The 9,403-nt window shown below is 40.1% G+C and overlaps 3 protein-coding genes across 3 annotated transcripts; 2 read left to right on the top strand and 1 right to left on the bottom strand.

Annotated features, from left to right (window-relative positions):
• Positions 1-3,211: 3,211 nt before the first annotated feature.
• Positions 3,212-6,943, top strand: LOC120419545 (fibrinogen C domain-containing protein 1-like). The gene is made up of 4 exons (XM_039582258.2): positions 3,212-3,481; positions 3,623-3,906; positions 6,115-6,691; positions 6,764-6,943. The coding sequence occupies exons 1-4, from the start codon at positions 3,312-3,314 to the stop codon at positions 6,903-6,905; spliced, it is 1,173 nt and encodes a 390-aa protein (XP_039438192.1). The 5' UTR covers positions 3,212-3,311; the 3' UTR covers positions 6,906-6,943.
• A 112-nt stretch (positions 6,944-7,055) lies between these two features.
• On the top strand, positions 7,056-8,156 carry LOC120419546 (ficolin-1-like). Its single transcript, XM_039582259.2, has 2 exons — positions 7,056-7,957; positions 8,013-8,156. Exons 1-2 carry the CDS (start codon positions 7,212-7,214, stop codon positions 8,137-8,139), a joined length of 873 nt encoding a protein of 290 aa, XP_039438193.1. The 5' UTR covers positions 7,056-7,211; the 3' UTR covers positions 8,140-8,156.
• Positions 8,157-8,171: 15 nt separating this feature from the next.
• LOC120419521 (ficolin-1-like) lies at positions 8,172-9,339 on the bottom strand. Its single transcript, XM_039582231.2, has 2 exons — positions 9,129-9,339; positions 8,172-9,062 (listed from the first exon to the last, which is right to left on the bottom strand). The coding sequence occupies exons 1-2, from the start codon at positions 9,272-9,274 to the stop codon at positions 8,375-8,377; spliced, it is 834 nt and encodes a 277-aa protein (XP_039438165.1). The 5' UTR covers positions 9,275-9,339; the 3' UTR covers positions 8,172-8,374.
• Between the last annotated feature and the right edge of the window lie 64 nt (positions 9,340-9,403).

Below are 9,403 nucleotides of genomic sequence, written 5' to 3'. Positions count from 1 at the left end.
GGAAAAAATTCTCTTGCCTGATTTAACTTCAGTGTTTATAGACTTCATCGATTAAATCAGAATTTAGAAAGGAGTTCGCAAAATCACACAATTCTTAAAAAAAGAGCGAAAGAGCCGTTCAAAAGAGCGGCTCTTTTTGGTGAGCGAACGAAAATGAGCGGCTCCTAAAAAAGAGCGGTTTTGCCCAACCTTAACTGCAATCAGCTATCACATCAAAAATTAAAGCAAATCATATATTTGGCGTATAATTTCCACTTATTTCAAAACCCAAAAAGATTATACACGACAAACAAAAAAATCCCAAACAGATCCAACATTAATGGCTCTGTCAGTGCACCGTGACAAACACCAAACAAATCCACTCGAAACTTCATCCTCCATTACCGATCCTCGTATAATACGTAACGCATCGGTCATTCTCAACGACCGGTGGCCGAAAATACACCCGAAGAAGTGCCAAGTATCAAGTACCGAAACAGGCGTTTTGGTGTTGTTTTTTTTTACTTGTGTGTGGTTTCCAAACTGGTAAAGTTTTTGTCTCATCAAATATTGGCCAGCAAAGAGCTTTGTTGACCTCTGCTGTTAATGATATGAAAACAACTGTCTGGTTGAGTCAGACAAGATTAACTGGATAAACAGGTGGTTGGTTGTGGATATAATTTGTTGTTGTTGTAGTTTTAGGCATAATACCTCATAAAAGTACTAAAGTCTAGTGTAACGATATTTTTCAACCTTAAACTCATGTTTAACATGTAATCATAAAGTTGGAAATGCAAAGCTTTGCCATATCTAGATAAAAATGTATTTCTAAAAGTCTCAAACTTCTCTAACAGAGAACAGCTTATCTAGATAGCACATCATAAAATCTTCGATTCTCCCTACAAAAGCATATCATTCATGAGGTGGATATGAAACCACGAGCTTTCATTCATGAAGCATCCAACTCACCACAACTACAAAGCATGCGCAGTGATAGCTACCCAAAAGCACGACTAAAACGCTTTTGCCCGTAGTGAGCTTCATAAAAAAGCTTAACGAAACATAAAACATAAAAAGGATCGTATGCATTAGCTGAAAAACTTTACATTTTTTGTTTTGTGGATTTAGAATGGATCCAAAACATACGTGGTGTATATAAGAGCAATGAAATAAGTTAGATTCAAAAACTGAAACTGCTTAAATTATCAAACGAGTTCCTGGGGTCGCTCAAATTTCAGCTCACCAAAAGACACTACTCCACCGACTCCGACATCAGTAGCTGATGGGGTAAGTATAAACAAAATATTTCATAATTAGGGTATTTGTCCCTATTTTGGGCCTAGTACCTATACTGAGCCTACCAAACTTAATTTGACAGAATTGTGCATTCCACCGTCAATTTGCAGGAAACTACCACTTGAGAATGATACTTGTTGTCATTAGCTTCAGTTTGGTGGGCAAAAATAATTCACTATTTCCTTTTAAATAGAAAAAAAAACGGAATAAACATATCACTCGTCAAATTTTTCGTGGCTTACCGCTTGTTGACACTCAGCGTCACGGCTTTCGTCACTCGGCACACGAATGAGAGTCTTCCCCCAAATCTCAAACCACCAGAAATAGGTTTTTATTGACGGTTAGCATTATCCCATTTCAAAATATAATCACTAAAATGACACCAATCAATTATACTCTCAATCAAAGTTACTCTCTGAATTTCGGAGACGATGGCTGTATTTACAGTCCATTTGACACTTCTATAAACTGTGACAGTGTGTACGCGCCATTCACATCTCAATATCCTTACTCGCGTAGTACGGGTTAACTAATTGGCTTTGGAATTCAACCAATCAGAAGGTGGGTCGAAAATAGGTACATTGAAGGTCGGATGCTAGAAGCAATAGACCCAAAATAGGGGCAAAAAGTGTTTTAGTTTTCGTGCTTTTACAGCGATATAAGGTATTTTTATCAAAATGTTGATAATGTACGAGCTAAAGCATTAAAAAACCAACTTGTTTATGTAAAACAAACTAGGCTGCCTATGCATCCTTTGAGAATACATCAAATTTAAAGTGCGATCTGTTTAGTAGGCCCAAAATAGGGACCAATTCCGAAATATTTTTGCAAATATTTTTCATTTGTTTGAAAACGGCAATTTTTTTACAGTTATTTGAATGTTTATTTATTTTTAGATCTTTCGAATTGGTTTTTACACCCAAAGGAAATATATAGCTCAAAATCTGCAGCAGTGGATTTGCTACAGAAAATGTTACATTTTATAACAGTTTTTGCAGCCAGCTCATAGCTCAATTTTACCCGCGTGTTAACATGTCAGAGATCTGCAGTTCTCACCTACACATAGAATGCTGGTGCGTCCTCACGCAACACTCCAGAGAGAACAATATGTTCGAGCTCTGTCCCTCACAATTCATCAAGTGTCCATGGCGCAGTGGTAGCGTGTCGGATCAGCAACCTAGAAGCTGTTGGTTCAATCCACGTTCTTATAAGATTTTTTTTCTGCAATACAATCAATCAGCCGTCGGTAATGTCGATAATTGTCGGTAACGGGCAAAAATGTCATACCTCTATATCGCAAAAAATGCATGAGGACAGATTTCATGCAGATTCTGATATACTTTTATGCCGCCATGCATCACAATCATGCGACCGCTGGTTGGGTGTAGATTGTTGAACTTTTTGATTTTTTTAATCTTTAGAGTCTTTAATTTTTAGTTTTCATACAAATTATGTTTAAATTTTTGAGCAAATGCCTAACGCCGAATTTATTTATCGATGGCTAAATGAGGCTTATCTTTCAAGGTTATCAAAAATTTATATTAATAAAAATTTATGTAATAAATGGCTTGATTGAACTAAAAAAGGTACAAAAAATACCACTTTGTAGTGTAGACAAAAAGTGAATAATAAAATTAAAAGAACGCCAAGAGCCAAGTTAATAGCCCAATAATTGTATACATTCACAAGTCTTTACAACTACATCTTATCGGTTCAGTTTAAACCCAATATTACAACAGTCACTTATCATCACCATTTAACCAAAATCTAAGTCTATTTCATTTTTTTGCACATGACACATCGTTCAGCAGAGCGTATTACCTAACACGTCCACGTCTTATTAGCAGGCCCGGACGATGAACCAAAACAATTGCTCTCGGTCTCAGGTCTAACTCGTGTATTCATCGTAGCGCGCGGTATGAATTTTTGGAACCGGTTCACGCGGTCGTGGTGCCTTCGACTGCAGTCGCGGTCGTGATCTTGAACCGTAAACACTCGAAACCCCTCAACAGTAATCGGTTGATAGTGGACAAGCCATGGTTACGACGATGTCGGCTGTGACGACGATTCTGGTCTTCGTCACTGTGGCATTCCAAGGGTCTGTCCTCGGTGCCACTGGACCCGGGATGGTGAGTGGAGGTGGCCAGAGTGAACCGGGCCTGGACTATCAGAAGCTGCTCGCCAAGCTGGAAATCTTGGATACCAAGTGAGTTATGAGCTTTTGCTGGACACGGGAAGAAATGTTGCTATCATTTTCGTCAATCCAAGATTACAATTTTGCTAGAAAAATTTCCTTCCGTGTCATGATTTACGGACGTTCTAATTTGACTTCAAATCCACGCTCTAGGATCACTCGAGTGGAAGCGGCCTCGCGGGAGCAATTTTCCTCGTTCGAGTCCAAACTGGACCGAATCATTCGCCAGGTGGAAAACGTAAGTGCCACCGTGCATAACGTTCGCGGTGACGTGGGAGGCATTCGGGCGGAAATTCAGCACTTCAAAAACGCTTCCCACGAGCAGCTCGACGCGCTGGCCGGTAGCGTCACGATCATTCAGTCGTTACTGGTCGAAGGTCACAATCACTACAAGCGCCAAAAACTGGCTCATCCTGCTGCTGATGCGGTAACGAAAGGTATGTACTTGGTTAGCTAGCGATTGTATTAAGTTGATAATTAAACTTGAATCAAACTGTTTGGGCCATGTTCCTGATGAAAAATTCTCCTGTAATTCCGGTTATGGCTTTTTTTTTGTATTTTTTATCTTTCTCACATTTTTTGGGCCTTCCCTATGACCAAAGACGCTTTTTTGTGTCATTGGTTTACCCATACAAGTCTCCCTACAATTTTGGCAGCTGTCCATACAAAAATGGTACGTAAATATTTTAAATCTGTATCATTTGAAGGAATTTTCTGACCGATTTGGTGTCTTCGCCAAACTTGTAGGTAAGAAGTTACACGGAGAAATAATACAGATTTTAAACTTACTTTTGAACAAAAAAAACTTTTTCCTCAAATTAGTATTTCTTTAATTTTCAATCTTCGAACAATCGAATCTTCGTATCTTCAAATTTTCAAGTCTTCAAATCCTCAAATCTCCAAATCCTCAAATCGTCAAATCTTCAAATCTTCAAATCTTCAAATCTTCAAATCTTCAAATTTTCAAATCTTCAAATCTTCAAATCTTTAAATCTTCAAATCTTCAAATCTTCAAATCTTCAAATCTTCAAATCTTCAAATCTTCAAATCTTCAAATCTTCAAATCTTCAAATCTTCAAATCTTCAAATCTTCAAATCTTCAAATCTTCAAATCTTCAAATCTTCAAATCTTTAAATCTTCAAATCTTCAAATCTTCAAATCTTCAAATCTTCAAATCTTCAAATCTTCAAATCTTCAAATCTTCAAATCTTCAAATCTTCAAATCTTCAAATCTTCAAATCTTCAAATCTTCAAATCTTCAAATCTTCAAATCTTCAAATCTTTAAATCTTTAAATCTTTAAATCTTTAAATCTTCAAATCTTCAAATCTTCAAATCTTCAAATCTTCAAATCTTCAAATCTTCAAATCTTCAAATCTTTAAATCTTTAAATCTTTAAATCTTTAAATCTTCAAATCTTCAAATCTTCAAATCTTCAAATCTTCAAATCTTCAAATCTTCAAATCTTCAAATCTTCAAATCTTCAAATCTTCAAATCTTCAAATCTTCAAGTCTTCAAATCTTCAAATCTTCAAATCTTCAAATCTTCAAATCTTCAAATCTTCAAATCTTCAAATCTTCAAATCTTCAAATCTTCAAATCTTCAAATCTTTAAATCTTTAAATCTTTAAATCTTTAAATCTTCAAATCTTCAAATCTTCAAATCTTCAAATCTTCAAATCTTCAAATCTTCAAATCTTCAAATCTTCAAATCTTCAAATCTTCAAATCTTCAAATCTTCAAATCTTCAAATCTTCAAATCTTCAAATCTTCAAATCTTTAAATCTTCAAATCTTTTAATCTTCAAATCTTCAAATCTTCAAATCTTCAAATCTTCAAATCTTCAAATCTTCGAAAATTCTAATTTCAAATCATCGGATCTTCAAATCATCGAAACTTAAAATCTTTGGATCTTTGAAACATCGAATCATCGGATTTTTGAATATTAGAAACTTTGAATCTCGAGTAGGACCAGGACCACACCCCGCTTGAGCAACTATGCCGATAAAATACTGCTGTCGGCTCATGTAACACAGAGTCCTCAAGGAGATTTGTCAAACTCTCCACTCATTACTTATTAGAGCAGATTTTCTCGAACTACTGGTCCTATTCGAAACCTAAAAGCTGCCAAAAATTGTATGGAGACTTGTAAAGGTGAACCGATGAAACAAAATGGCTTCTTTGTTCATAGGAAAGGCCTCGACAAAGTTTGAGCCAAATAAAAAAATGACAAAAATAATGAAAATGCTCCATATCGGCCGATTTTGTAGACAATTACTTTTATACAAAGGAAAAATATTAAATTCAATCAAACTAAGATTTAAAAACATGTCAAATTCAGTTCAATTTTTTGTGAAATGCACAGCAGAAAAATAAGTAGGGGAAACCTACTTGACCGTAATGTTAAGCTTACGGTCTGACAGCCGTGTGGGCTAAGACGCCAGTCCTCTCTGTAAGTGCTGGGTTTGAATTCCGTCGGTTACTACTTTTTTTTGTGTGTGAAAAAACATGACATGCAGTGTGCAATATTGAGTGACATTTCTCACAAAGATAATGTGCCTGCTTTTGCACGCGATTTTACCATTGTTTTTGTTTTTTTGCTGTGCAAAGAATGACCTGATATTACCAATATTACATTTTCGCAGTGAACTGGCCCGCCGACTCATCGATGCCTCTACTACAAACAACTGCCCCGCTACAAGTGTACGAGAGCTGCGATTTGGCGCCAAAATCCGTTTCAACTAGCGTCGTCCACCAACTGCTGCCGGAACCAGGCTTTGGCGATTCCTTCCCGGTGGTTTGCGACCAGCAGTACGAGTCCGGCGGCTGGGTCGTAATTCAGAGCCGATTCAACGGGTCGGTTGACTTTTATCGCGGCTGGAAGGAGTACAAGAACGGGTTCGGGAACCTGAAGGCCGAGTTCTGGCTGGGGCTGGACCGGATTCACCAGTTGACGTACTCGGCCCCGTACGAGCTGCATGTTTTGCTGGAAGATTTCGAGAATAAAACAGTGGTGGCGAAATATTCACGGTTCGCTGTTGGAAACGAGCACGAATCGTACGCCATTACGAAACTGGGGGAGTACAACGGGACGGCGGGAGATGGGCTCGGTTACCATCGAGGGTCAAAGTTCTCCACGATGGACATCAACCATGACGTGCCGGGGAACAATGGGGGTGTTGACTGGACTGGCGCCTGGTGGTATCGAAGGGGACATCACAGGTATGACTAATATCGAGTTTCGTCCTTTTCAGCTGCTTTGATGTGTACAATGTCCATGTCACTCTTTTTTAGCAACCTCAATGGGCAGTACTTGAAGGGGCCTGTCGATGCTTCCAAGTATCACGGAAAGGGAATGACCTGGAACCCATTCAGGGGAGACAACTACTCTTTGAAGCGATCTCGGATGATGATAAAACGTGTGATGAACTTTTGATTGTGATAATAAACTGACAGTATTCGTTTGTAAAATTATTTGACTGGTTATTTATTTGCAGTTATGATTTCACTTGACATTTCACGGCTGCTTCAAATAAAACATAACTGATTAAACTCCATGCCGATATGCCATGTGAATCCCCTTGCAGTGAAAGTTTTTATTTTATTTTGGTTCTGCTTCTTATCTGACTCACAAAAATCCCCGTTTGCACATTTCTTCTCTGTTGAATCAAGTTTCCTGAACATTGGCGAAAAAGACTTTACTTCAGTTTAACTTCAACTCCCATTTCGCAAACATCGCAAAATGAAACCAAGTCTGTTTGGCTGCTTTTGGTCAATTCTCCTCATTCTTGGCACCACAACTGCCTCCTCCGGAACCGATCATGGTTTCGGCTACGAACTGTTGATGAGCAAACTGGAAGCCCTGGAGGATCGCGTCGCAAATCAGGAGCAAAAAACCCAGTCCAAAATCGATTCCATCTCGGCCGGACTGGAAAGCCTACTCAAGTTCGTGACTTCACAGCAGAGTGCCCAGCAGGTGTACGACTCGTGCGATAAGGTCCCCGTCAAGGTGTCCGGACTGTTCAACATCCGCATTGGTCCGCAGGAAACGGCTCAACTGTACTGTGACCAGGAGTATGACGGCGGTGGTTGGACGGTGATTCAGAGGAGGTTCGATGGGTCGGTCAATTTCTACCGGGATTGGGCCGAGTACAAGCGAGGTTTTGGCAGTTTGGATGGGGGGGAGTTCTGGCTCGGGCTGGACCGGATTCACCAGTTGACGTACTCGGCGCCGCACGAGATGGTCGTTTTGTTGGAGGATTTCGAGGGGAACGCGACGTACGCCAAGTTGGACCGGTTTGAGATTGCTGGTGAGCAGGCTGGTTACGCGGTGAACATCATCGACGGGTTCAGTGGGCCAGCTGGGGACTCGATCACGGGAATACGATCGCTGAAGTTCAGCACTTTTGATCGGGATAATGATTCTTGGCCGCAAAATTGTGCGTCCCACTTTCATGGAGCTTGGTGGTACTCGAATTGTCACTCGAGGTGAGTTGTTGAAGTTTTTGTATTATCTCACGGTAATTGAGACTTTTGTTTGCAGCAATTTGAACGGGAAATATTCGAAGGGAACTACCTCGGAGTATGCTACAGGAATGGTTTGGTACTCGTTTCGAGGTCATCACTATGCACTGAAATCGTCCAAGATGATGATAAGGAGGAAGAAATAAAACTGGTTTTCTATGAAGTATCTTTGTACCATTTAATTTACGATGACGATTATATTCGGTACCTCTTGATTAATTGCACTATTTTGAATTGTTGAGTTTGAACTTTGTTATGTAGACCCTAATACCTAATTAGGCAGTTTCATTAGATAACAAAAATTCACACTGGGAATTCCACGACAAATTTAAAAAGGAAAATTTATGTATTGTTTTATTCAATATTATTAAAGTATCTTGATTACACTTTACTCCTAATCATCATCTTAGAAACCTTCAACGAATAATGATACCCCTTAAACGCATTCCAGCACATTCCATTCGCATAACTTGTGGTCACTCCTTTCAGATACAGCCCGTTCAAATTACTCGAATGACACTTGCCATGCCACCACGCTCCACTGTACACCGTCGCACAGTTGGCAGTTTCATGTTTATCATTATCGCGATCAAAAGTTGAGAAATTGTGATCCTTGTGCCCAGATAGCGAGTCCCCCGCCGTCCCACTGTACGATCCCAGCTTGACCAACTTGTAGAACTCGTACTCACTTGCGACGGCAAATTCCTCATACTTGGCCACCGCTTGCGTCCCTTCAAAATCTTCCAACAGCACGTGCAACTCGTGTGGCGTTGAGTACGTCAACTGGTGAATCTTCTCCAAACCTAGCCAAAACTCCCCCTCCAGGTGACCGAACCCATTCTTGAACTGCTCCCAAGGTCGAACAAAGTTTGTGGCTCCGTCAAAGCGATGCTGAATCACTGTCCAACCTCCACCCTCGTAGTCCTGTTCGCAACGCGCTGGAAACGGATCTCGAAAGCCCTTCTCCGGCTGAAGTAGGTAAATTCCTGAAGATTTGATTGAACCGTCTCGGCAAGTCCTCGGATAGTCGTACAAATAAGCTGCTGTTCCAGCACAAACTTTTGCAATTCTGAAACATCAATCAATCCGACTTTAAGCGTTTCCATGGGAATCGGAAAAGCTTCCGAAAACTTACCCGTGATCCAAAGTGTCCAACTTGGCAGCGAGCAACTCGTAACCGAAGCCACAGTCAGCGGAAGCTGCACGTGTTGCCGCAATCAGATAAGTTGAGCAGACGGCCAAGACGAGCCACGAGCGAGTTTGGGGTGGACGAGCCAGCATCGTTCTGCCTTTTTCGAAGAAGCGCGTTCGCGCGACAAACTAATACTGGCGTCTTATCACTGTCTTACTCTGATTTGTTGGCTGGGTTTATGAGAGAAGTTTGGCGCGTTTAGGGGAGGAAAAGTTAAT

Source organism: Culex pipiens, chromosome 3, assembly GCF_016801865.2.
Source record: "Culex pipiens pallens isolate TS chromosome 3, TS_CPP_V2, whole genome shotgun sequence".
Classification (NCBI taxonomy): Eukaryota; Metazoa; Arthropoda; class Insecta; order Diptera; family Culicidae; genus Culex; species Culex pipiens.
This window is presented reverse-complemented; position numbering and strand designations above follow the sequence as displayed.

What these genes read in the sequence shown, in the direction of transcription:
- LOC120419545 (XM_039582258.2), top strand. Translation starts at nt 3,312, where the DNA reads ATGGTTACGACGATGTCGGCTGTGACGACGATTCTGGTCTTCGTCACT. An exon ending in CTGGAAATCTTGGATACCAA is followed by an intron (nt 3,482 to 3,622) that starts GTGAGTTATGAG and finishes TCCACGCTCTAG; the next exon opens with GATCACTCGAGTGGAAGCGG. An exon ending in TATCGAAGGGGACATCACAG is followed by an intron (nt 6,692 to 6,763) that starts GTATGACTAATA and finishes ACTCTTTTTTAG; the next exon opens with CAACCTCAATGGGCAGTACT.
- LOC120419521 (XM_039582231.2), bottom strand. Translation starts at nt 9,274, where the DNA reads ATGCTGGCTCGTCCACCCCAAACTCGCTCGTGGCTCGTCTTGGCCGTC. An exon ending in TTGGACACTTTGGATCACGG is followed by an intron (nt 9,063 to 9,128) that starts GTAAGTTTTCGG and finishes TTGATGTTTCAG; the next exon opens with AATTGCAAAAGTTTGTGCTG.
- LOC120419546 (XM_039582259.2), top strand. Translation starts at nt 7,212, where the DNA reads ATGAAACCAAGTCTGTTTGGCTGCTTTTGGTCAATTCTCCTCATTCTT. An exon ending in TACTCGAATTGTCACTCGAG is followed by an intron (nt 7,958 to 8,012) that starts GTGAGTTGTTGA and finishes TTTTGTTTGCAG; the next exon opens with CAATTTGAACGGGAAATATT.